This window comes from Syngnathus floridae, chromosome 12 (genome assembly GCF_059516105.1).
Source record: "Syngnathus floridae isolate MCC-2025c chromosome 12, RoL_Sflo_1.0, whole genome shotgun sequence".
NCBI classification, from domain to species: domain Eukaryota; kingdom Metazoa; phylum Chordata; class Actinopteri; order Syngnathiformes; family Syngnathidae; genus Syngnathus; species Syngnathus floridae.
The window spans coordinates 3,500,727-3,528,335 of record NC_142424.1 but is presented as its reverse complement, the minus strand read 5'-3'; the positions used below and the strand labels follow the sequence as shown (position 1 = coordinate 3,528,335).

The following is a 27,609-nucleotide window of genomic DNA, read 5'->3' as shown; positions in this document are numbered from 1 at the left end:
TGGAGTTAAGAATCCAATTGATTTGTGATGATACAGTCAAATTTGATGGAGAAAGATAATGAAAGTGACTTTATACACAATATTTAAAAGCTCTTTAGACTTTAGGAACCCCAGTAATGTTCACAATAGATGTTTTTTGTCATTCACTCACACATGACAACATGATGGATGTGAATGTCCCCCTTGGAACAGTTGTGCTTTAACCAAAGCATATGTTCTACCTCTTAAAAAAAAAAACTCAAAGCAACTTGAGGGTAATTTTCGGGCCACGTTAGTCATTTGCACCCCTTAAATTCTCATTTTAGCCGTGTCAAGAAGTAGCTCCAATTAGGGTTCAATTATTTGACATTTTTGGTAATTTAGAGTTGTAAAATGCGTGAGATTATGACAAGGTTATTTTTTTAATGTATTTATCGTGATTATATTTAATTCCCAGCCTCTTTAACTTAATTAGGTTAAAGTCAACAACAACACGACAGAATGCTCATGCAATTGTTCAACTGGGCTAATTAAGTGTCTGCCGCACCTTCATGAATTTGCAGTGCAAAGCGCCTCGTTATTGCGCGTTTTCTCATGTTAATTGCGCTCACTTTGTCCGGCATTATGATAATCGGGTTGCCGCATCTCCACTGGCTCCGCTCGTCTTTGCCTGCAGGCATCCATATACAAATTACACCCAAAAAAATAACAATTAAAAAGGGGGAAAGTTTCCAGATGACTTTGAAGGCGTCATAAATCTGCTCGCACGCTCACGCTCTCCCGATTAAGTTAATCAATAAAATATTCGGGGTCTGAGAACTTTTGTAAGGTTAAAGTAAGGTGAGAGGGTGTGTTGTGTGTGCGTAATGGAAGGGGGTGGTGGTGAGGGGGGTGCAGACAGACGACACAGGGGGTAGACCCCTGACAGCAGAGATGTTTGTGCGCACACGCAAGTACTCACCGATAATATACACACGCACATAGAGATGCAAATAAAAACAGTGAGGTAGAAGTGAAAACTTTTTGGGGGGGGTTCCTCCACTCACGTCACTTTTCTTATATAGGTTCATTGTGACGCGGCGTGTTTTACGCACCAACTTTGGATCGCCTGCGCAGGAAGAAGAAGAGCAAGGAGGGAGACGATGTGATGTGACTCCCCGCGGAAGGGAAAAAGAAAAAGACCACCAGATGACCACCACCGCGCCGCCCGAGTGCGGGCTCAACGCGTAAGCATGTTTTGCGTGGCCGCGTGGAGCCCTGGACGGTCCAACTCACCCATGCCTTCACTGCAATAGTTTGGAATACTTTTTTTGGGGGGGTGAGAGTCACGATGATGCGCGGCACCCGGAGCGCACTGATCCTTTGCTGCCTGGTTGTGTTGGTCCGGGGAGACCCGTGGAGGATCATACCGGACTCGAGCAACTGTGAGCTGAACAAGAAAGTAAGTTCGATGGACGGGTTGATGGATGGAAGGACAGATAGAAAATATTTGAGAAAAAAATAAATAAAAATTAAATAAAAAATTATATATATATATATAGTATGTTTTTCTCTAAATTAAATTTTAAAAAAATCTCTAAATTATATATCAGAGGTATTATAGAATAGAATGGATGGCAATGTTAAAGCTCACATAATTCGAGTCACTCTAGGAACTTTTGGCTAAAACTGGTAAGCCATCAATTATACACATTCAGTCTACAATCAGTCCTGGTTTATTATTGCAAGTCAGATCCAGCTCCAAACACGAAGACTGCTAATCCACAGTCTGATCACGTGACATCATGTGTATTGTTTGTTTGACACTTTGCTCCCAAGTGGCCTGTTAATAAGTCATTATGGCTCTGTTAGCACTCGGGCTAATAAACAGTCTCTTGGGTAAAGTGTCAGACTGCCTCAGTCTTTGGCATGAAATAACTCCTCATGTTCTTGCTGGCTTGTTGAAATGAAACTTCAATTGTTGATTGCTTTGTCACAAATTTGTGTTGAGACACAAAACAATGGACTTTAATTTCCTGTGAATATTCTTTGAAACTGCAAAAGACCCTTGAACACTAACCCTAACCCTAACCCAACACTTCCCATTTTTCTAGAACTTGGCCAAGTGTTAGACATGGACTGGATTGTGATACATTTACACAAAAGAACTGAACCCAGACCTAAACCCCTCTGTGTACACCGCCAAACATGTTAAGACTTTTGAAGCATGTTGTTAGTGGTTAGCACATCCGCTTTACACTTCTGAGGTCCGATGTCGGAATCTCGGCTCCCATGTGGAGTTTGCATGTTCTCCCTGTGCTTGTGTGTTTTTTTTTTCCACATTCCAAAAACAAGAATGAGCTGTGTCTGAAAAGTTCCAGGCCTTGTGTCACAAGCGTCCGAACGAAAAACTAAAATTAGTCTTGTGGCTGCGTCACCATGACATTGTGCCCGTTTAAAATGAGCATCTGACACTTCCTGGTTGACATGAATATAACACATTTAAAAAATATTTATGGAATATTTGGAAAGAAAAAAACACATGTACCATGTTAATATTATTTTTATGTTTTAATTCTTCTCCCATCACTGGTAAGCTATTTTTAGAACAGCTCCTTGGGGCTAACTGGTACCTGCTGGCACCAGTTTAAAAAAAAAAAGACAAAAATCTATTTTGTACCTTCCTTCATTTATCCCATCCAGAAAAATAACATTTATTTTCTCCCTGCAGCAAACCGACTTAAACTCCTTCTTGTGGACGATCAAACGGGACCCTCCTTCATATTTCTACGGGACAATCCATGTTCCCTACACTCGTGTGTGGGACTTCATCCCCGAGAACTCCAAGCAGGCCTTCCAGGAGAGCAACATCGTCTACTTTGAGCTGGACCTGACCGACCCTTACACCATCTCCGCCTTAACCAGCTGCCAGCTGCTTCCTCAGGGCGAAAACCTGCAGGACGTTCTCCCCAGAGACATCTATCGTCGACTCAAGAGGCACCTCGACTACGTCAAACTCATGATGCCTTCGTGGATGACGCCGGATCAACGAGGGAAGGGACTCTACGCCGACTACCTCTTCAACGCCATCGCCGGGAACTGGGAGAGGAAACGACCCGTCTGGGTCATGCTGATGGTTAACTCCCTCACTGAGGCGGACATTAAAACCAGAGGGGTGCCCGTTCTGGACTTGTACCTCGCCCAGGAGGCGGAGAGGATGAGGAAGAGGACTGGAGCTGTGGAGAAGGTGGAGGAACAATGTCATCCACTCAACGGTCTCAATTTCTCCCAGGTGAGCGCGAAATTGAAATCGGACGAACCGAAATGATGAGTTGCGGACCTGCTGGTTATAATTAGTCATTAAAAGTGTGACGCAACAAAAAGTCTTAATGACATGTCTACTTAACTCATTCACTGCCAGTGACGACGATAGACGTCAAAAGTCAATCGGGTTGGCAGCGAATGAGTTTTAATAGGTGTCACCTGATGTATTGCCATCTGTTTCCACCTCCTTCAAGACCTCGCTCACAAATTGATTCCAAAGACCAAATACGTGGATTAAACTTCTACAAGAACGACATTTGCTACTTTTAATCAGCTGTGCAAACTTTCAGCTGCTTTGCCATGATGGAGGAAAAAAAAAAAATGGATCTTAATGGTCGAGGTCTAAAATCACACTAGAAAAAGAGCCACCTTGTTCCCCCAAACGAGAAGCACACTTGAGGCTCCTTGTCCGCCTGCCTGTCTGTCTGCGCCCTTTGCTGACCCTTCCAGTTTTACAAACATCTCACTAAGGCACGGGTGCCTACAGAGTCATGTTGCCTATTATTGAGGAATTTCAGCTAATGCTGCTCGGGAGCTGAGGGGGATTATACGCAAGCATTTACGCTAACACCCAGAAGCTTTAAGTGATGTTATTTGAAAGCGCCACCTCACGATATAATTCTACAAAACCCACCCAGCGGTTTTTCCAGTTTTCATCCTTGGTGGCAATTTAGCAAAGACATCTCGGACAGATTGCTACGTTAAGAGCGGCAATGCAAATGCGGCCCTGCTTTTTGTTCTTTCAAATCCATGTTGACTGTTTTTGGATGAAAGTCCAGAAAAGTATTGTCAGGGATGTCTTCTGGGAGGGATGTTCAGATTTACAATGAGAACAAGAATAGCACTCGGTGGAGCGTAGCCATCCGCCACGGTTGAATTGTTTGTGAGACCGCATTGTGGCGAATGCACTTTCTGAGAGTGTGCGCTCTGACAAGAGTTTGAGAGACAACAGAAAAAAAGCACAAACTCAAAATAATTCTCATTTGGTACTTGGATGATGATGTCATTTGAAAATGGAATAGACTGGTGGTTTTCCACCATTTGGTTCCATTATGAGCCAAACGCAAAGAGGAAATAATTCCATATTTTATCCAAATTTGCACTTAAATTTAATTGGTAATTTTTTTTAATGGTTTTCAGCCACGGAAAAAAAAAAACCAATATTACTTGCTGATCCTTAAATTAGATTGTCGGGTCAGACGGATTGCTCAGGAGACACGTTCCACATACGGCGGGTCTTTTCTTCCACTTCCTCGACTTTGTTTTCATCAACAATCTCCACAACAATCTCAGGAACTCGTGAAAGAAAGCAGAAGCAGCCAATGACAGCTCTTGTGGTCAACATGTGGCGCCTGCGTGATGATCCGTTTTGGAGGAGATGCACTTTCAAGTTCAGGGTAGCTTTGGAAAGATTGTTAGCATTTCAGCTATTTGGATTAGCCGAAGATGATGACGGTTTATTTCTTCACTTAGAACTGAAGGCATGTTAGCAAATATTTGGCAGGTTGGATTTCCCAGATGGGTCTTCATTACAGTAAAGAAGAAGAATAACTGCTACCTAACTTGTTTTCGGTGGAACTCTTAAGATCTCCCTGCCGATTTTCAGTGACGCGACATTTTCAGGACATTAAAAACCAGAAGAAAAAGTTAAAGAAACAAAAATATTTCTAATTGACAGATTTATTCTGTACATGATTGTTTGAAAATTTAAAAAAAATATATGCATGGCCCACCAAACCTAAACCACTTTTATAATGATAATAAATTTTAGCACAGGGCGTCCATTTTTTGTCGTAATTCAAATAACGGCGTCCATCTTTAACGACCGCATTCTCACGAGTTCATATTGAGCTATCTAAATAAAAAATATTTTCGCAGATTATCAGACTAACAAAACACACATACACGCTCCTCAAAAACAATTCTCCGCCTCTTCACATAAATCTAATCAACAAGCTCCGAAAGCCTAATTACATGACTATAAAAATCTCGACCAATAATTGTGTTACGCTAACCCTCAACGCATGGTGATTTGAAACCCCCGTGTAATCACAGCCTTCATTGCGTTTAAACCCACCAAATCTCCCGAGGAGTAAACAATGAATTCCCGTGCCCCTTAAATAACCTTCCCCGGCTGACAATACTCAAACACAACTTGGCACAAGCTTCCACTGGCTAATCAGCGGCGGTTTGATGTCCACCCAGATCCGTCTGACTTCAAGCGTTGGGCTCAATATTTCAATAAACAATCCCGCCACGGCTCACCTCAGCTCTGCCGTGTATAGTTTAAAAATACCGATGTCTTCTTTCAAAGCCTTTAAGCTCAAATCAACTGTAAGGCTTGTAGATAGAGCGTGACAAGTGAAATTGACTCCGAAAGGAACAATTACTTTCTCTTTTTGTGTGTGACGGCACATAATATGTTCATGATTTTTTAATGGTCTCGAATGTTTTCACGAGAAAATTACATGGAGCGTTAAACCAAACTCGCTAGAAGTGAAAAGCACCCAAAGGGATTCGTCAGTGATCATTTTCTGCTTTTGTTTTGAAAGGTTATCGTTAAGAGTGTTCATTTTGCTTCCCTTTATTTTCTTTCAGGGATCATTCATACAGACACGAGTCTATGTTTTTCGTTCCCTTGCCAATTGACATCGGATCAGCGTTGCAAAGTTGCCACTTGGCAACGACTTTGTCTTTTCCTGACTTCAGTTCAGCGCCAATTTAAGAAGTCTTGTCGAAAGTGTCGGTGGTCGTGTTACCAAATCCATTGATGAAGATAAATGTAGCCCAGTTCGAGACATGACACGAGGAATTTTGTTCCTGTTCCTGTACGGTTGCCCCAACCAGAGCGATCTCGACTTGTCGCTGAATGATTCACGTTTTCAGACAACTGACCTAATTTTTTTTACATTGCATCATATTAATATCCATTTTCGAATCGGCCGGCAGAAATCAACGAGTCCCATTCAGCGCTCGCTCTTTCCACTCCAACAAATGATCCCGTCTTTTCTTAGATCTCTAATCTGTGTAAGCATGACTGCTCTTATTCATGCACTGTGCCCCCTTGTCTTTTGAAGAGCGGCCTCGACCAAACCCATTACACTAAGTGAGCTTGTTGACGACAACAATGGGCGCATGAAGGCTTCCATTCTATGTCCGTGTTGTTGGAAAGCAACGGAACATTCCGCTTCTCACTGGAGCAAACCCGCTAATGAAAGTGTTGTTTCTTTCCTGCCATCACTGGGAGTAATGGTGCATAGCGCCGGGATGAATGCAGGTCTATGAGGACTGTTTGAAGTCTATTTGGTCCATTCATGACGACCAGGGATTGGCACATAGAAAACTGAGATGTGGTCTCGGATTTGAAGAAGAGTCATTAAGGAACCAAGGCGTGACTCCATCTGTGTCTTTAAAAGGCGACATGATGTTACTTGCTCGCCTGTGACTTGAGGTCACGCTTCACATCTTTGGATGTTTCACAAAGTATGGTCTGATGAAATCCAAACAAAACTCAGATTCATAAACCCGAGAGGAATACAAGGTTGGCTGGTTGAAAATAATGCATCATTCACGAATGGAGCGCTGGTGGGACGGAGCAATTGAGATCTCTTCTCTCATTACTTATTTGCCAAGTACAGTGCTAGCTGTGCTAATGTCAACTAGCTTGTCCTGACATAAAATAGCAACCAATAGGACATCTAATTATCTGTGGCATTCCAATTAGGACAAATATCTTTTTGGTTAGTTTGCGGGTTAGTTTTAAAACAACAGTAAAGTATTGCAACTTGATGACCTAGCGGTTAGCATGTTAGCCTCAGATTTCTGCACTTTGGAGTTCAATAAGCAATTTTGGTTCTTCTTCGTGAAGTGTTCACATTTATACCGAAGTGTCAAATCCAGATCCGGAAAGTTAAAAAGTTTCTTTCGCCACAGGTGCTTCTAATCAACTCAGGTAAATCACCTCTGACCAGGTAACTTTACCTGCCGGGTCAGTTGATTAGAAGCACCTGTGGCTAAAACCAAACTTTGGTTGAGTTTCTACTTTCTGGACATGGATTTGACACCTCTGCAGTCAACATTGATTTGGAGTATAATATTCAGGTAAGACAGCAAAATATTTAACTGAATACTGGAGTGCACTGGAATTTTTTTTCTGGGTCTCTCCACAATTGCATTTTGACAGAGTGAATTGTCCCTCAGCACGTGAACTCATGCATGTATGCGTCCGGAAGAGCGTGCTGTAGCTCTACAGCGCTGCTGGCATGATGACAGTATCTCACTGTAACACACAGGCAGCCAAAGCGATTACATCTCAGCAAAAAAGAATCACATCCTGTTCCAGTCTGTGGCGGCACAATAGACCAGTGGTTCATATTTGCACATGCGGTCGAGAACAAATCCGTTGGAATTTAGGTGGAACGTGACAACTCAGCCAGATCATTGTCTCTGCTTTTGTCATGTTCAATTAGCAACTTTATTTTCAGTGTATCATCTTCATGTGATGGAAAACTAGCCGCTTAAAATGTTACATCTACTAACTACGCCATCAATTTTCCTTAATTTATGTAGTCTGTTTCTATCATCTTAAAACATCTACATGAGTCGTATTTACAGTAATGCATCGAAAACATTTACAAAAACGCGCTGCAGTGAACACGTACTGGAAAGAAAATCAGCACTAATCTCAAAGCAAACATCTACCAAGAGTTTGTTCCTTGCTCTATTTCAACACAAACAAACATTTATTGACATAGTATCACGTATAAACTGTATGGATTTCGGCCGTTTGCTTAGCAGAAATGCCAAAACCATGCCAAAGTCAGGGAGGTGAGTTTGCTTACCGCCAGGTGCTTGGAAAGCCTCGCTAGGTCGCTTGGCGTCCTCTGACAAGACCAACGTGGAGTCAGCAAAATGGCACTGGAGGCAGTTTGTATTATGATTTTTGTTTGTTGGTCCATCTGATGTTACTAAGAGACAGCGAATAAGTGATTTTTAACCGATTTTGTTTTTTGGTAGCGCAAAAACCCGGCAATCGCTCAGGGGTGTGTAGACTTTTACTACCCACCGGATTTGAAATTATTGAGCAGAGAAGGGAGCATTTACAAATCGTACACAAATCAATTTAATGATGCAATCTTATGATGATTTTAGAGGCGAAAAGGATTTTAAAAAAAAAATCGGGGGGGGTGACTCGGTGTCGTGTATCCTGAGTGACGGGCAGATAATGTCGGAGGAAGTGGTTGACATCTAATATGGGAATGTTTGGTCAACAGAAAGGAGGAAATCAAGCACCGTCATGTGACATGATACCGATGCCGTGAGGGCACCGCGGAAATCCAAGCGAGGAGCACTTAGTAACACATACCCGCCCATCTGTAATTACCCAGATGAAAAACTACACATAAATGCCCACGTGCACAAACAAGCATGCCGACCCAGACGCAAACAATAATAAACACACACGCGCAATTACGGATAAAGTGGACAACTGTAATTCAAGACGGAAAGTTTATACTTCCTGTCATCAAAGCTCAATGAAAGGATTATTTGAGGACATTAAAAAAATGCAATAAACAATTCTGTTGAGCTCTGGGACATAAAAGCTGAGTACATGAATTTGACCTCTAATTTGTTTTTATTGTTCGCCGGCTGATAATTAGTGAGCTCCAGCGGTTGGCAACCCTGGATCATGAAATTTCACAGCACAATATATTCAAGTTTACTAAATCCCAACAGGTTGTGAGAAACTGTGGTCAAGCATCACACAGTATCCGCTTATTTCCTGAATAAGAAGTTCACAAACCAAATTAAACCGCAAACCAAAAATTTTAGGATAAAAAGCTTCCCCGAACGCGCAACATGTCAGAAAAATATTCGTCCAGGATTGTTCTTTGACAGCCTTTAGTTTTCAAATGAGCGTGAACCTGACATGCGGTTTAAATATCAAAATGTCCAAATGTCTTCTTGGACGGCTCCATACTGACCATGTTTGTTGCTGGTCTGGTTTAAATCCAACTTCTTCTGCACTTAGCGGTAATGAGCCAAACCTCGCTGGACTTCAGCCGAGGGACCCCAAGCCAAATTTGTCCGCAAGCGACCAACAGTGGTTTAACAGTTTCTCCTGCCTTGAGCAAACTCACCTGTTTTGATTTATTTGATTTTTTTTAATCACAGCAGCAGCCTTTTCGTGATTTATTTGAATAGAAAATATCTCCATTCTTGTCAGACAGATATTAATGAAATTTTTTGTGGTCATCAGTAAACCCGCAGTTATTTTTGGTGGCTCTTCTCTTGGCTCCCATGAAATTATGCAGCAGTGCGAGTGTATGTAAATATGTTTAGCTCCGCGCTGGTATTTGAACGAAACTAACCATAAACCTCCTATGTGTTCACTGCACATTTTTGGTGGCTTTTGTGGAATTTCACATACTAGCACCACACAGGAGGCATTTGTTGCATCCCCACAGATGTTTGGAGCACACAAGGGAAATGTTTGCACAGTCTTACATATCTTCAAGAGTAAAATCAACACCCCCCTTAAGCATCAACTTTTATCAGGGTGATAGTTTTCAACCATAACTGTAAAGTCGCACCGGGTCGCTTATCTGTTTGTTGGCTAGCTCGACAGACGGAATACCTTACAGTAGACGCAAATAAATGTTCTCATTTTTGAGATGTCAAGCTATTCCCATTGGCAATAAATCACCTTGTTTACAAAAAAGAACTTCTTAAGAAGCTATAAAGGCCCCTGATTTGAACTTCCCTGCATAAGTAGTGATATAGTGACAATGCTATGCAGTTAGCTAGCTAGCAATGGAATCTCATTAACAAGTTTACATTACTTCATAATTAAGGAATGTAAACTCGTTAATTAGATTCCCAATTACGGAGGCGACACCTTTACATTTACAGAACAAGAGGAGGTGCGAGGTCTGTTAGCTTGCGAGCTAGCCTATGGCTAGCACCTCTCATGCTAGACAAAATGGCGGCCATGTTCATCAGTTTCATTCAAATTAATAGACCATCTGAATTAGCGGCAAACTTATCGCGTGTCGCTACACCACTTATACGGTTTCGACACAATTTTGTTCGTACTTCGGCTTCATCGGTGATCGCAACGAGACATTTTGTCCGACCAGACAAAATTTGACATTTTTGTGTGTTTCTGTCATTTTGCTAGTGTGCAGTTGTGAGGTTGTGGTCAGTGGTGGAAAGCTGCGCATCAACAACCGCCACTCAGTGTGATTTTATTTTTTTCTACGAAGCAAACTGATGGAACACGCTTATAAGCATGTTGCAGTGACGTGTTTTGGTGCGAGCCTTGTTGATTAGGCTTGCTTTGCAGTTCCAAGTGTGGCCCAGCGGTTTATGCAGTCCGCTTTTGTGCTATGATTATTGCTGTCTGTCCATCTGTGCCAAAAGTTGCACTTTTATTTTTAGCGAGTGCTTTTTGTGTTATGGAAAAAATGTTTTCAGTATCATCCCAATCAAGTTGTGTCGTTGTATAAAAAAAATAATAATATGGGTATCATAAGACTCGTTTTATGAGGCATAAGAGTCTAAAATGTGCATATTTCCTTTTTTTATTATATGTTATTATATAACTGATGACAGTTTTTCACTATTTTTAGCCAGTAAAATCTCAAATAACTATAATTCAAAACTTGTGAAATTCAGGCCATTCAATTAACTCCAAGCGGGTTTGTCTTAAAAAAAAAATAATTAAACCCAAATGTATCATTTTTGACCTTTTTAATTTCCCCTATATTTATTTTAACTCATTTGAATATCACAATATTAATCACAATACTGTGTTGGGCCACATAGAAGATATCAAGAAATTTTTTGACTTCCCTTTTCTACTCCTGTTATTTTAACACCGAATCTTCACACCACAGTTAAACTATAACTCGAACGTGAACGGAGACCTCAGTTCTATATCAGGAGACCACATTATAATCCGAGCCACAACTATTAGCATCCCTGTCATTAACTCGTCCGTCCTCAGTTGTTTAGTCTAAAACGTCAGAAGCACGTTCTCGCTCGGCAAAAACTGGCATAGTCAGCATTTTTTCTGCATGTGGCTCCCACTCAAAGTCATTAAAAAAAAAAACATATTGTTTATGAAACACCGTGGACGCTTTAAAATTGAAAGGGGTTGATCGGTTCGCTTGAACAGCTTTGTCGGGGTGCAAGTGAGGAAGGATAGTCTTGTGAGGGTGCTTTGGGGAGGATTGACATTTCAATCAACACAAAACCCAATACACACTTACACACACACACGTGCAGAGCTCCGAGCCATTTGAGGCTGATTCCTTGTGACAGCCTAAATATTTTGGCTGCGTCAGGGCACCAAGGTAAATGCACCCTGCGAGATTGTTTTTACAGGGTGAGAGACTTAAAGACAGAGACGGCGAGAGAATGAGGTTTCGGATGAAGGGAACGAGGAGACGGCAAAAGGGATGACTGGACTTTTAGCTTCTTATTAAATGCGGTTTGTATATTTCACTGCGGACCCAGGGGTCACTTTGGAACAGTGGCTAAAATGTTTAATGAAGACGGAGACTGGTTGAGGGAGTCTGATGACATTGGTGTTTATTGACATGCATGGTTACGATCCACAGGCGAGTCATGGGTCATTTTTCGGACTCGGTGGTTCGGTTTCATTGAACGGGTCTGTTTTTGGAAATGTCTGCACATTCGGGAAACCAATCAAACATTATTCAATTCCAATTTGACATCCATGCATAAGCGGCAAGTAGTTAAAAGGTGCACGGATGATTTTTTGGGGGGGAGAATATTTAAGTATATTACGGTAATATCGAGCAGAGTTAAAATAAATTATTTTTTTAATTATATTTTTATCTGGCCTAGTCTCACAGCAGTTCATTGAATTATTTGCAGGTTTTCAAGGTGGAAAGTTAATAAAGCTAAAAAATGGTCTACCTTTGACTCCATGGGGGGGGGGGGGAATAATCCACAATATTGAAGCATTTAAAAAGACACGCTGCAACATAAATACAGGGCGTAGTACATGTACACATGGCGCAGAAGCCCTAATCTCACGCAGGTGTACACACACACACGCGAGCACGGCGAGGAGGTCATTAGTGACCCCGAGGAATGCAGAGGTCACGTCTTTAAGAGAGCTGGCTGATAGAGGGGATGTTTAGGATCAAAGCGTTAGACGAGGGGAGGGAGAGATGGATGGAAAGAGGCGTATGAGGAGAGGGAGGAGAGGGAACGTGCTCGATCAAAGGGGGTCGGGGGGGGGGCTGAGGATTGAAATCATTGCGTGAACCGTGGTAGTGAGAGCAGAGGGGGAGGCGAGGTAGGACGAGTCGAAAGGATGGAGTGTGGAAACACTATCGCTAACTTCAACACACAATCGTGTGTGTTTATATGCGGCCCAGTGTTTAAAAACTGAGGTTTCAGCGTAAAAGCGAAAGCGGACTTGATTTATTTCGCTTCAAAAGCCGCTGAATGAAACTTGGACCTGTTAGCCGTTAGCTTTTCTTGACAGTCGTACGCGTAATAAATGAGGAGCTCACGGGGAACCGCATATTCACCCGCGACATCATCAGTGTGGAAATTTCAGATAGGATGATCGATCAACTTTTTGGGACTAAAAATAAAGCCAGGGACAGCTAGCTAGTAAAAACAAGAACGGCTAGCTAATCTTCGCCGTACATTCCGTTGGATAAACATTTTCTCATCAGTGTCGACTTTGTATCGTCTGCTCTGTTGGTTGACCACTGGTCCAGGGATTCATCTTATCTCTCCCAAAAGACGGTTGGGATAGATTCAGATTTACCCAAAGAGTGGCAAGAGTCCCAGTTCTGGTTTTTCTTAACAAGCGAACCCTCCAAATCTCCACATGTGGGAATCCGAGCGTGCTAATGTTTGCGGTGCATGGGCGCTCCCACTCCACTCAATCTCAACAAGAGGGAGCATTTCCATGACAATGGACAATTATTGACTTTCATTGGCTCCGTTTGCTTTGATATCAGCGAGGGGTGTGTCTGTGTGTGGATGCTAGAGGGGGGCGGCCATGGATGAGAAGAAGGAACGGGGGCACCTGATGAAAGGAGTAGGAGTGGGAAAGTGCACCCACTGACCTACTAAAACCAGAATGAGAATCACCGACGGAAACAAAGACATAATTCGTTCGGGGTTTTCTTTCGGATTCTGTATCCGTCTTCATGTTTGTTTGCTTCCTCTCCATCTTCTCTAAACGTCCCCCCCTGTTTTTAGCTGCCATCCAAGACTGAACCCCCCCCTCCCCTTTACCCTCCTTCTCCCTTCACAGCCATAATTTAAGGGTCTGAAAGGCACGACGAGCTGAGAAAAAGTGGATACGCCGTAGATGAGGGCCTTCCTTCACGGACGGGGCACAGATGTGAGGGTGTTATTGTGAAATGAAGTCGGGGAGGGGCGGCGATAGGCTAATTTGCGTGGCATAAAGACGACGGGGCCCTTTTCATATGCAGAGCGCCACTTTGATGCGCGGCTGATGAAAGCTGGAGGGAGCGCAAAGGAGAAGAGAGGACAGAGTGACGGAGGGCTTCTTTGTCCCCCTCCTGACAAGAAGGCATCTGCTCCACGCTACCCTCCTCTCCTGTCCCGCCGCTATACCGAGAAACCCACAATGGGGGAGGCCGAGAGGGAAAAAGTGTCATCGGAGGACCTTTAGAGGCCAGAACATGAACAAAACAGAAGCTCCGAGTAAGGCTACGCGCAGTGAAGTTGCATAAGCATTCATTCATATTGTGGACACATCGACTTAATTCCACAGCTGTCAACACACATCTTCACTTTGGAGAGCCGTTCCCACCAACTTCACTTTCCTGTTCTTTGTGAGAGTGTGTGGCGTTGAGGAGATCTGAGACGGCGCACGGAGGTGAGTGGAGGGCTTTGGAAGACGGGGGGGGGCACTCTCGGACCTTCAGTGTGTGCGTTTCCCCGCGGCGACGATCATAGGCGGCAGGCTCGCCGGGGTCCTCTCAACAAACACTGGGCAATTTCACGCTCGCACAAAAGCCGGGGTTTGCTAGCAATGGAGCGTAAAGGAGCTCGAGGGACAAAGTTTTGAAGTAAATCTTCACCTGAAATGATGAAGATATTTCCAAGGGTACAGAATCTTTTGTCTGGTTCTCATGGAATGTCCATTTGGTGATTGAATCCCCTGATCAGAATCTTTTGAAACTCCAGTTCAATGGAATCCCTGACATTCATGATTTGATTTTGAAATGAATTTTATAAGTATATGAGCATACCGCAAAGCTTTGTGTGATTTTCAAGGTATGTTTTTTTGGGAAACCTTTGGTAAAACATCAAATAATATGCCACTAGTTTCAAAGTTTTGACTTGGGTACCTATTAGCAACTGTTAGCGTACCAAACTTGCTGTAGCCTGTTAGCATACCAAACTTTCTGTAGCCTACTGTACAATGGACCCACAAAATTGGGAGTTTTGATGACTGTCCTGCTGAATTCTTTTTCCAGATGTGGAATCTTTCATCCTCTAAAGAGTCAGTGTGTAATCCAACAATCTAAAGATGTTATTCCTTCTCTCATTTTAGGTAATCTTTGCCCTCAACCAGACATTACTACAACAGGAGTCTTTAAGGGCCGGTAGTCTTCAAGTCCCGTACACAACGGAAGACCTCATCAGGCACTACAACTGTGGAGACCTCAATTCCATCATCTTCAACCATGACACCTCTCAGGTAATTTATTTCCTTAACACTTGAATATTGGTGATGAGGTCATCCTTTTTTTGTTGAGCTTGGCGCGGACGAAGGGTCTCCTTCTCGTTAATCGGCGAAGAGTGATTTTGACCCTTTCACCCCATGGAGTGTTGCAATGACACGGCCCTTGACCTTTTGTAACCTCAACCCCTTTGCCCAACCTTTCCATCCCACCAAAACCCCTCCTTGACCCCCCCCCAACATCTTCTGAAGTTGCAGTTCAGATTTTCTGATCTCAATATTTTCTCCTTGTCAGGTCCCAAACTTCAATAACGTAACGCTGCCGCCTAGCGAGCAGGTGACCGCCCAGGAAATCGACAGCTACTTCAGGCAGGAACTCATCTACAAGAGGAATGAGAGGATGGGCAAAAGGGTGAAAGCTCTGCTGGAAGAACACACAGACAAGAGCTTCTTCTTTGCCTTTGGAGCAGGTTGGTGTCATTTATACCTTTCAGATCCAAAACAGTCTTTGACCAATGATGATGCTCCTCAAAATTTAAGGCCCAAATAAATCCAAACTGTATTTGATCTTTCTAATCAGCTTTAGGGCCAACCAGAACTGTGCTGGTTGGCTGTTTGAAGTCTTTTTGGTTTTTCAATTTTTTTTTTTTCCGAATTCCTGTGTAACTACGTAACAAGCTGTTAAACCCGATAAGAGACAAGATCTGAGGCAAAGCGAAGATAACAGACCAGGTTAGTGTTTGCGTCCGTGTTTCTTGATTGGCTGATGTGTATCTACGCTAGACAGCCTTTGTCCTGCCGGGAGTCGTGTTGCTTTGCTTGCAAAGGCATTGATCTCGTTGAGTAAAACACACAAGGCAGGCTTTGTAATTATTTACTTAATAAATAAATAAATAAAAAATATTCAATAGAGCGTAACAAATTATTTTTCCGAGGGAGGTGTGTTTATTTGAGGATTTACGGTATTCAATTGAAATGGCTTCCCAAATCATAAATCACTGTGGCCTCACTCAGGAAATAAGTGTTGAAAAAAAAAAAGCTGCATTCAGTCAAAAGACACACGGAAAAAAAAACACATCACATATAAAAGTCATGTTTATTCAACATTAAAGGAAATTGTGCTTGACCATTTTACACTTAAAAGCCAATTAGAACGTACCCAAACACTGCAAAGCAATGGAAAGAACGTTTCAATATGTTGTTTTGTTCTAATGATGGCGTACGTTTGGTGGGGAGAGGATCGGATTTTAGTGCCATCCATTTTGCTGTCACTTTTCCCCCCCTCCCGATGACATCGGCCAAAGCCAGAGTTTCTCTTTGGGTCATTTCGTAGACGAAAACGCAGATTTAAACAAAGTCGGCGACTAAGAGGGAGGCCTTCGCAGGCTCCTGGCAGGAAACAGCTGAGCAAAAGCAGACACACACACGCACGAGTTTCAAAACGAGTCCCCAAGGATACACCTTTACAAGGGGTTGGCCTCAACATGTGTGTGTGCGTGAGCTGGTGAGTGAAAGTGATACGACCAATCAGCCCAGAAGCTCTAGTTTTAGACAAATGGAGGGCAGCTTGGGTCAGCGCCGACAAGGAACTGAATGGGAGACATTCGTTCTCTCGCTCATTTTCGCACACACGCACATCAGCCCTCTAAGCCACATTGAAGACAAACTAGGGTAAAATGTGTCCTTAATTATCCCTGGAGGGGTCAAAGGACACACATACACACACACACGCACACACACCACAATAGAGCTCATTATGGCGGCTTACTTCCCTGTTAGAATCAGTTGAGCGACAGGGCTTATCAGTTATCTCTGACCGCCACAATCTCAGGATGCACATTATTCGATTTATTTTATTATATTATTGATAATCACTAGCATCTATCACTTAAGCCGTCTTCTCGTCATAGAAGCTTTTGTAGTATGGCTTTTTTTCTATTGCATTATGTGTTAGAGAAACCGGACTGCTGAATATTAAAAATGAAGTCTGGTGACTTGAAAAAGATACCCTCAATAATAATATTTCAGATTTTTTTTTATTTGTTCATATATATTCTTATATTATTAACATTTCTGCCTGTCTAAATATTAATTTCGTTTTAGACAATATAGAAGAATATGAAATCAGCTTTGGCTTAGGGAAGCATAACAAAAAAATCCCAAAGTGTCGAAGAAATAATTGGGTTGTGTCAGCTTGTATTTGTATTCGTCAGGACTGATAGACTACGGCGGAAAAATGCCCTAAAACAACAGTCGGGGTGACAAATGAAATGGATTTGGCAACCAAAATGCTCCTCGGAGAACCGCAATCTCAAACTTCATCTTCACGCTCGAGTTGCGACGAAATTACTCCGCTGCGTGATGAGTGATTCAGCAGTGGAGGGAAGGGGACCCCTGTCACCGCCTGGATCTTATCAGAGGCGACGGGAAAAGAAATATTCAATTGCTGAGATTGTTTAAGGAGAGGGGATTAATGATTCGTTGGAGAATCGTGCTTAATCATTCCATTCTGTTCCTTTTTTTCAAATCACTCAACGAAAGGGAAACCGTACGGCTATTTTGACATGGACCCTTCAAAGTCTCCGGGAGCATTTTGGAAAAACGTCAAGCTTTATTATTTTCAATCTACACAGCCCAGAAATTACAAAATGTCTATCAGGTTACCTTCATAGGTAGATTAAAATCCGCTTTTCATTATTTTCGTGTCTTAAAACAAGCCGGCCATCTTGTACCGACCAATATTACGGGTTTGTCAGGTCTTGCGATCCGTCACTGTGCCGTAAGTAAAGACCTCCTTGGAGCTGTCTTCCCTCCATGTTTGTCTGAACCACTGCAGTCATCACTCACGATAAATGACGATGTTGAAAAGGTGCCACATGCTCCGAACCGCCATATGGAAGCGGTTATTACTCTCGCTCTATAGGTACAGTAACCCAATCCTCATATACAACATGAACCCGTGTCCCCCTTTAAGATGTCCGCCGTCGTCCTGACTTTAATAAAGTGATATGTTTATGTATCTCTGAATGCTGATGGCTGCAATTTTTTTTTTCCCCCCTTACACCCATGATCCGGGTTTGTTTTCCTGTTCTAAGCTGCTTAGCACGTCGTGATTCCCCACAAAAACTCTCCAAAACCCAAAATATAATTATTAGTGGCCTGACTTGTACCACAATGGTTAGCTCTGTTAGTGTGTGAAGGTTGTCTTCTCGTTTTTATTTGGAGTTTAGTCTCGGAGCGTTTGCCATTACGGTATCGTACTTTTACCGTATGGACCTCGAATTGAAGTTGAATCAAGTTTGACTCATTTGCTGGAAATTGCATCTTATCGTTCACAAAACGGCTCTTTTATTTACCACGGAAATCGAAAAACTTCGATAAAAAGTTCAATAAAGCAAAATCAAATCCTACAATTAAAATATTAAATTAAACTGGACATTCCTTTACCACAGTTCTGCATACCTGAGCCAAAAATCCCTCCAGTGGGATTTCACACAGCACCACAACATTGCGGGGTCCGCCTTCGACCCCCACATTTTTCTCCTTCTCCAGATGGTGTCAAAAAAGCACAATTTTTTTTTTTACAGCAACTCTCCCTCATAAACAGCTATTTTACAACTGTTTGGGGCAGACGCTGACATGAGTACACACATGTCATGGAGTACCATTAAAATCCAGAGCCGACCTACCACACACTTGGCTGGGCCGCCGGCCGGCTGGGGCCTAAACATGGTTGAAGTCCCAGAATCAGATTTGAACCACATTTGTTCTTCACTTGTTATTTTTGTTTACTTTCATTTAATCAGATCTGTTTGGCATTGACAAATGTGTCGCTTCAAATTTCAATTAAGATCAATAATAAACTTTGTGGTGTCCTTCTAATCCTAATAATTAAGATAATTTTTCATGGCAAAACCGATTATTCCAAGACTGCAAGAACAAGTTCTTTTAATGTAGCCTCTCCCCGTCTCCTTCTTCCTTGATAATAGAAACTTGTCGCAACATCTTCGGATGATTTATTAAAAGCGTTGAACTTCTCACCCTTGACCCTGTTCAAACCTGAGCAATACTTTCTTTTGCACCTGGAATGAGCTTTTTATGTGCTTGCCCAGCGGCTACACTCGGTTCTTACACTTATTTGGAGATGAGACACTGCTGTTGCAATGTCTTCAAAAAAAGTGATGAAATTGATTCCCAGTTTCAAATCTGATTCCTTGTTTGCACAAAATACAAACGAAAGAAATGGAATTAGTAGGTTTTTTTTGCTCAACATATTCTTAACTCTATTTGTTTTTAATTGACTTTACATTCTAAAACAAATAAAACTTCAAACCAATAACATTTACTGTTACGAGTGTAACGTTAGCTTGTTTACAGTGCTAATGCTAGCTTCGTATTGCTAGCACAGCCATTTTGTTCAAACTTACCAACTTAGGCAATGCTTAAAATTTAACTGAGGAACATTTATTCAGAGTGCCATACTTATACCTTACATCCTTATAAATTCTATTTTAGCTACTGCTGAAATTTCCCTCGAGTGTAATTAATCGTAAAATGAACCGCTATTTAATGCTGACAGCACGTCGGTTACTTTAGTCAAAACTGCTCCCCTTATACACATACGTGCATCTTTGATCAGTTTTTGACGATGCCGCATTGAATGAGTCGGTGTGTTGGAAGCTCTTTAAGATGTTGGCACAAGTGAGTTTTTCGCTGGGGATAAAGCGAGCGACTGGACTGTGGCCGACCTGACATATGTAATTCCTTACACGGCTCCCAAACGCTCCACGCTGCCACACATTCAGAGCGAGAGTTTATTTAGAAAACACCCTCGCACCACAGACCTCTTGTGTGCTCACCGCCTCGTTTATTCTCATCATAAATTCTAAGCTAGTCATTCGGAGCGATCCAGAAAATGCCTTTTTCGCACTGTGTGGCCGTTCAAGATAATTCAAATTTAGACGTGGTTAATGATCACTCTATTTTATCCTTCGCAAGAGAACGTGTCTGTTTCCATCTGTAGTGATGAGCGATTTTTTTTGTCATCCAGCTTGAGAGAAATGGAAAAACAAAGTGTATGAGAGCTGCTTGAGATGTTCGTATTATTTCTTGGTGGTCTCGAAGAAGAGTGGTCTTGTGGTTTTGGCATGTTACGGGTTGTGTGTTGTAACTGTCAGCTCTCTCGTTGTCCTTGGTATCTCTTCATCGAAATTTCATCAGATAGATTCTACATCAACAATCCAAATCAACTTATGATTACTTCTAATCAGATTTGCAGAATGAAGATGGGGAAAATTCCCCCAGTTTTCCTGAAAATTTGCGAGGAAATTCTGACATCACTTGGTGAAACAAGACTCAAGCAGCCCACCGTTAACCACCGAGCAGCAGTTTGCGCTAAAACAACACAAGTACGTTTAGTTTGGCTTCATCTGCGGCTTCACCCTTGCACTGGACTTCACTGCGACTTTACGTCAACCTGCGCTGTGTTCTTATGTTCTTCCACTGTACTCGTAAGTGGATGACATATGTAGTTTTAAGAGGGTACAATTTCCTTTTATTAGTCTAGCTAACACATAAGACATTGGATTTCAATTTGTATTCCTTATGACAGACTAAAACAAAACATTTGTCTTGGAAGACTGATATTCAAATGACACATTATTATTACCGTATTTTTCGGACTATGACGCAAAACAACAACTCGTTATAATCAGGTGCACCTTGTCGCCTTTTCAGTTTGCCATCGTTAATTACAATTCCTTCCTTTATACTTTCACCTTATGGTACGAAAAATACGGTAAGTGACCATTTTAATTTGAGGTGACGGGTTGACAGTTCCGGTAAAAATGGTTGGCCGTATGTTTAAGCACGTATCGAATATCCAAAAACTCGGATTCTTAAAATTACAGTAAACTAAATCCAATATTCATTCTTTTCATTTAGCGGTGGAGAATATTTTCTGTAAAGACGATTATTGGATTAACTTTAAGAGACTCTTAAGGATCAGCACCACAAGTTATGAAAGTCTTACAGTACTTGAAATAATATTTTACCGCCACTCACGGTAATTTAATTGTGGTTAAGACCACTTAACATGACCCGCTCACTTCATCTGTGCAGCGTTTCCCCGCATATTCCATTTTACCAGTAGTGGGACTGCATCACTATTGGTAAGTTTGGAATAAAAGATCTCGACAACTGGTCAGATTTCAGATAAAATTGGCAATGAGACTAAAAGCTGTCAACATTGGCGATTGTCTTTACAGAAGTAAAAACACTGGAATCCTAAATGATTCAAATCAACGGGACAATTGCACGAGATTGATTTTCAATTTTTATATCAGTCAGCACCCAATAATATTGTTTTAGTTTATAATTATTATATTTTTTATATAGTTTGCATTTGATATGGATGTCCCCCTACCTTAACTTTGTCAACTTTTTGATTGACAGAATTTGTATCACTGGACTACCGTATTTTTCAGACTATAAGGTACATTAAAATCCTTTAATTTTCTTAAAATAGATATCAAATTGGGGTTAAATAAAGTTCCACTTCTTTGCTGTACTGGTTTGTTTCTCTTGATTCCTTATTAGCCGAAAAATACGATAATTGACTTGTGAGTGGTTCTACATCCTCATAAAATTAGAGTATAAACCAGTCCATAAACAGTCTTAATCCATTGTGAACTACTTTTTAATCCAAATGTAATTTTACGACTCTGGCCGCCCGCCCGCTCTAAGAAACATCCATCACAGTCGACTAAAGCCTCAAGAAAGCAGCAGACACCTCGTTCTCATCTCCGAGAATAGAGGACTTCATTCAGTGCTTCGTGCTTCTGGTGATAATGGGCTGTTGGAAGCAGCTGACTATGGGAACATGTGTATTTAACACAGCTTGAAAAAGCCAAAGGGGGAGGCAGAATGGCCTCAGCGCCGCCTGTAGCGTTTGTTTATCCAACATGTCGTCATGTTATGAGAAGGGCCGTCTGAGCCTTGGTTACAACTTGTAATGTAAATATAGATGTGTATGGAAAATGAATACTCTAAGACTTACCATATGCGCTAATATTTTTAGCCTGCCATTGTATTGAAAGGCTGTCTGTGTTAGCATAAACGCTACTGTGGTTTCTGTTATCGGGTGATGATTCAGATGAGACGTCACCAAAATGCGAACAAATTTGACGTTAGCTTAAAGCTAATTGTGTAAATGGCGCTATGTACTGTATAGCATGCTGCTAATAAAAGCTTCCAGGCCTGTTGCTGGACTTTATCTCAGCCATCTTGCCTCTCAAAATGTTGGCGCGACATACAGTGAACTGATTGTACATTGTAAGTGTTCTTGGCCCATTTCAGAAATGTGAAATGTATGAAATTGGCCTGTATAAATAAGCTGTGGAAATAAATGTCAAATTTTAGCCGCCGCAGAACATAAGTAGGTACTACAGACAGAAAATTTTATTTTTAGATTTGACCTCAAAAGTAGCTGTCAAATGCAAACGTATCAAAAATTCGCAGTACAAACTAGTACCCGGCAGTAATGATTGTTTGGAAACGTTTACAATCACGAGAGTCTTTGATCATAGGTCACTTGTCTTGTTTTGAAACCTAAAACCAAAGACCACATCATCCTCGGGGCCTTCTTATTAAAAAAAAGCAGCCCAGACATATTTTTGAGGCTTTGGATTTCAGGGAGAACAATCATTTTTAATCAAGACGGCTAATCTTTGTTTGACTTTGGCCGATCATACCTGAAGTTCTCATCGGAGAACATGACAGAATTGATGGAATTTGCATCTACTGCCATTTGTGTGCGAGCCAGCGTGCGTGCCCCCCGCTTTGAAGTTTGGAAACCCGCCCACCCTTCTGAAGCCGGACATTGTGCTGAACAGCTCCATTTGTCCCACCTTTAATCCCCTGACGTAAACGCACATAAATCACATTGAGATGTTTCTAAACGCCGGCTGGCTGGAAAGCTTCATCGTACCGTCTCGCTCCGATTTCCAACTTCCAAAGAATGTCCACCAAAGGGCTCCTAGCTCTTCCAAATACTCTGAAGCTGGACTAATCAAATAATAATAAAAAATGAGATCTTAAAAGTCTATCGCTAACCATCCTAGCGATGGTAGCTAGTATCATGGCACCAATAGTCCGTCTTGGCCCCGGCGCTCCCTGGCAATAGCTTTGGGCCAGATTAAAGTGCCGGGTCTCATTGTTCGCTCAGCTCTATGGTGCCACGGTTGAGCAGGCCCAAACAATGGCTCCCGTCTCTCCTTTGTCACAACGAAGCTAAGAATGGAGACCTCTTGACACGGCAACCCAAAGCCTCGATGGTCCCACTTCACTTAGCCGAGAGGGTCGATGAAAGACAGGGGCAGGGGAAGTCAGCGATAAGGATGAGTCGGTGCGGGTGGTGGATCATCCGAGTCGTTATTTGTCTGATATAAAAATAATAAAAGCAAATGTTCCTCTTTTGATTGCAGGTCACTTCCTGGGAAACAATACAGTAATTGATGTGCTTCGTCGTCAAGGTTACGAGGTGGAGCATACCCCTGCTGGGCAGCCCATCAACAGGTAGTCCCCATTTCCCACCACATACGGACAATTGCACGACTTGTTCCAAACAGCTTGAAGTTCCCCTTGAAGTAAACAGGAGAGAGAAAAACAGCCATACAAAGACCCAGTAGATCAGAAGGCTCGTTTGTGTAGAACTTCATGTTTTATCACTTAAACAAGTCTCAAGTTCCGGCCAGTAATATTTCTTCCAACATTTTCTGCGGCTTCACCTCCAAATAGGAAATCATTTTTAACATTGGTGTAACTTCATAGCTGCTACGTGCTCATCTCCAGACCTGAAACAGATGTTCCGTAATGCTTCGAAAACGTGTTGCCTGCAAATAATCACAAAACGCCCGCGGGCAGTTATCCACTGATTAATTCTCATTTCTTCCACCATGCACTTCCTCCATATGTCCTCAAACACGACTAGTAGTGTCATGGCTTTCCTCATGAATCACAAATCTACAAATCAGATTTATGTTTTTATAAACAGTCAGAAAGGAAAAATGAAAGATTTAAATCATACCAGAGTGGAGGCTTTATGCGTAGTTTCTGGAGAGGTTTTTTTTTTTTTATAGTGTCTGGTGTCTTCAAAAGTGGCAGCAGGGCCATATAATTGGGTATTTTCAGATTTTTCCAGGATTATTCATCAATATCTTTGCCTGTCAGCTGTCAGTAACTCAAGTGAATCTTTATCGGGTTTTTTTTGTAGAATTTTCTGTTTTTGTTTGTTTTGCTTAATCACTGAGATATCTTTGAGCCCCCTAGCCCCCCTGCCAAGGGAAAAAATCCTAGCTCCGCCAGTGCACAGACACAAAACCTTACATTTTCTTTCATCTACTGAAATTTAAACTGGAATTTTAATTCAAAATGCAGGCACCTTATTTAGCTTCACCCACGTTAGGGCTGACTTTCATATTCAAACCAAACGAAGTCATGAGGAAAGTGGGCAGGTGTCCATGGGATGGTTCTAAGGGTGTGATGAAAAATGACTATTTATAGTTCCTGCTGTTTCTGTCTGTGCTACCTCTATGACTACACTGACCACCTATGAAGTGTTGTGGAAAGGCCCAACTTAGCGTAGCATCCCACCCTGATGTGATGCATGCTTTGCAGTGCGGCGTAGCATAGCGTGAAGGCAGCTATCACCGAAAAGATCTTGAGAAACAATGGAGGGCTTCATCAAATATAATACAAAACCATGTTTAGAAAAGGAAAAGGATGGTGGAGTGTGATATTTATCATTATCAACCATCTAGGAGAACATCATCCAGATCTGATTGGACCGAGCCAGAGGACCAACATGACGAGTCCTTTTTCCTGGAGCCTTTCCTCCACGAACTCCCAGAAAGGGATCAAGATCAGGGGCGGTCCCTAGAGGACGAGCGCTTGACCCACATGCTCCTGCCGTCGGACAGCCTGGAACTGCTGGAGAAAGCAGAGAAGAAGCTGCTGAAGAAAAGAAGGAGAAACAAACAGAAGAAACAGCGGCACAGGCATTTCAATGATCTCTGGGTCCGCATAGAAGAGAGGTAAGATGGCAACCAAACCAAAACAATAGATCAAAAATCTTGATGTTTTCCCAAAAACACTAAAAAATATACTCTTTTGACCCCAAAAAATGGCATTTTTATCTTTAATGAGTAGGAAATTAAAATGTAAGACCGCATTATATAAAATATACAGACCGCCTTAAAATACAGAAAGGCCATGAAACACAAGGAAGTGAGTAATCCGCTAGAATCAGAAAGGTCCAACTGTGTAACCCCCCCCAACCCTGTTAACCTGTAGAACAAAAACCGACACTTCCTGCTGTTCCGCTAGAGGCCCAACCAGACAACATATCATATCACCATCGACTTTCTGCTCTCCAAAAACACCCATGCCCCGCAGTGACAAATGAGTCCTGACTAGTTCCTGGTTGGTATAGGTGACTTAAAGGTGAAAATAACTGCCTGGGAATTCCACGCAAGAATCCGGTTTTGGTCTGGCTTCAGGCGGGGGCTCACCGGACAACGAGACAAGCTCACCTTTCAGATGAAAACGAGACCACCGCACAGGTGTGGTCCACTAATAGTTTGTGAATGATTAGCCGTGCCCGCACCACGAGTTAATTTGCTGACATTCTATCCAGCCATTTATCATGCTGATGGAATAAGTAAGGGAGGGAGAAAGAATTATATACACACACATCAGAAATGAACTTCTCAGAGATTTTCCATTAGGAGATTGGTTCCACCGAGACCACCGTGGTATATTAAGAAGTTTTCCAAAATCGAGTTCAGTAAATTAAACATGAACTGCGATATGTAAAAAATGCACAACAGTGATTGAATAATCCAACCAAATCTGTTTTCGTTCATCCCGGACACAGAGGATGTGTGAGAACGTTTGTGTTTTCATTTTCTAAGCGACCTTGTCTTTTTGGGCGGTAAGGAAGTAGACTGTTTGTTTCCACGTGTGCCAAAAAGCGTACAAGGTTGACATCTTTGTATATTTGAATGTCTGACCGGATGCCTGAACGGGAACGGTAAAGGTAGTCCAAAATTCAACTCGGTGCCGTCGCAAAATTGCTCCAACAAAAATCTCATGAAATGGAAATAAATGCTCTCTGCATAAACACCAACTTTATTTATGCACAAAACTATTTTGCAATTAATTCTCCATGTTGACTATAAGACTATAAATTTTCCCTTTGACCCGATTTTTCATCCAACACCCCAAATTTTCAGATCGTCCTTTTGGAGTCCCATCTAAAACCGTTTGTGTGTCTCTACGTTGTTGCGTCCACAGCGCCGCGGCCCAGTCCCCGCCACCGCCCCGCATCGTCGACGGTGACATCACGGTGAAGCCTCCCAGTGGAGACTCGAACCACTACAACTATTACAACTTGCACTCCGCCTCGTCGACTTGCTCGTGCACACTGATCCTCTTGTTCGCCCCGCTTGCACTCCTTTACCACACCTGGATGATCCTCCTTTAGCATTTGTTGCACTCCGGTACAACAAAGAGAATCTTAGGGACTACTTTGTGCGCAGGTGATGGAATCAAACGGCTGGATAAACACATATAAAGGTTTTGGACAACGAGGTACAACATCTTCGATGGATCGTCTGTTTAAAAAAATACAAGGGCAATGTACCGTATTTTTCAGACTATAAGGCGCACCTAAAAATATTCACTTGTTCAATGAGACCGTGCCTTATAATCAGAAAAATACGGTAAAAATTTGTTCATCCCCAGACTCATTTAACTTCAAACTACATCATGAGTGCGCGTGTGCAAATCTCTCAGCTCTTACATCCCCTGGCCTTGCCCGAAGCAGTGTTTTCCAGATTTTTATTTATTCTTCCATTTTCGAAGAATCTGAATTTGTTATGAACAGCCTACGTCAGGGGAAATGTGTATATATTGTCGAATATTATAGATGTATTTTAGAATTATTAAAAACAAAAAAGGAACATCACATGTTGTTGATATGAATATATAAATATATGCAGTATATTTTTGGACAGAATCAGGAACTAACCACCATAAATTGTGCGTCTCACTGAAAAGTTATTTTTTTGGAATGGACAGATGATATTATTGTACTTTTGTGTATCAGTGTTAATCACTTGCCAATGTGGCCACAATGTAAGGACATTTTTATTGTTATGTATTTGTTTAATTTATTTAACTACTATAGTTTTGCCTTAAGTGACACATTCTTGATGTTTTTCTAGAATTTGGAATTACTGATACATTTTTCCATACGGTCATAAATTCTCTCCAAGTGAAGACAATATATTAGACAAGGATGACAAGTTTCCTCCAAAAGTGCCAAATGAAGGTAAGACATATTGTTTTCACCTTCTCACCTTAGGATTAAGTCAAACCATGCCGTTTATTTCGTTAAAATTTGTGAGTAGCTGACATATGTGCAAGAACGAACAAAATATGGCGTCCGTTAGAATTGCTTCTTAAAGGGACCGTCAGCCGGAAAATAAAAATTGAATTGTCTCATTAACATTCAACCGCAATTACCATATCAAGAATAAAATATTTATCTAGATTAA

General features: G+C 41.9%; 1 protein-coding gene across 1 annotated transcript; it reads left to right on the top strand.

Annotated features, from left to right (window-relative positions):
- The first annotated feature begins 899 nt into the window (after positions 1 to 899).
- On the top strand, positions 900 to 27,609 carry trabd2a (TraB domain containing 2A). The gene is made up of 7 exons (XM_088392576.1): positions 900 to 1,420; positions 2,690 to 3,250; positions 14,864 to 15,010; positions 15,288 to 15,462; positions 23,476 to 23,566; positions 24,811 to 25,083; positions 26,345 to 27,609. The coding sequence occupies exons 1-7, from the start codon at positions 1,310 to 1,312 to the stop codon at positions 26,532 to 26,534; spliced, it is 1,548 nt and encodes a 515-aa protein (XP_088248702.1). The 5' UTR covers positions 900 to 1,309; the 3' UTR covers positions 26,535 to 27,609.

Bases quoted from the DNA above. Each gene is read 5' to 3' on its own strand.
- trabd2a (XM_088392576.1), top strand. From the start codon at position 1,310: ATGATGCGCGGCACCCGGAGCGCACTGATCCTTTGCTGCCTGGTTGTG. The intron at 23,567-24,810 runs GTAGTCCCCATT...TCAACCATCTAG, and splicing joins GCTGGGCAGCCCATCAACAG to GAGAACATCATCCAGATCTG. The intron at 25,084-26,344 runs GTAAGATGGCAA...TTGCGTCCACAG, and splicing joins TGGGTCCGCATAGAAGAGAG to CGCCGCGGCCCAGTCCCCGC.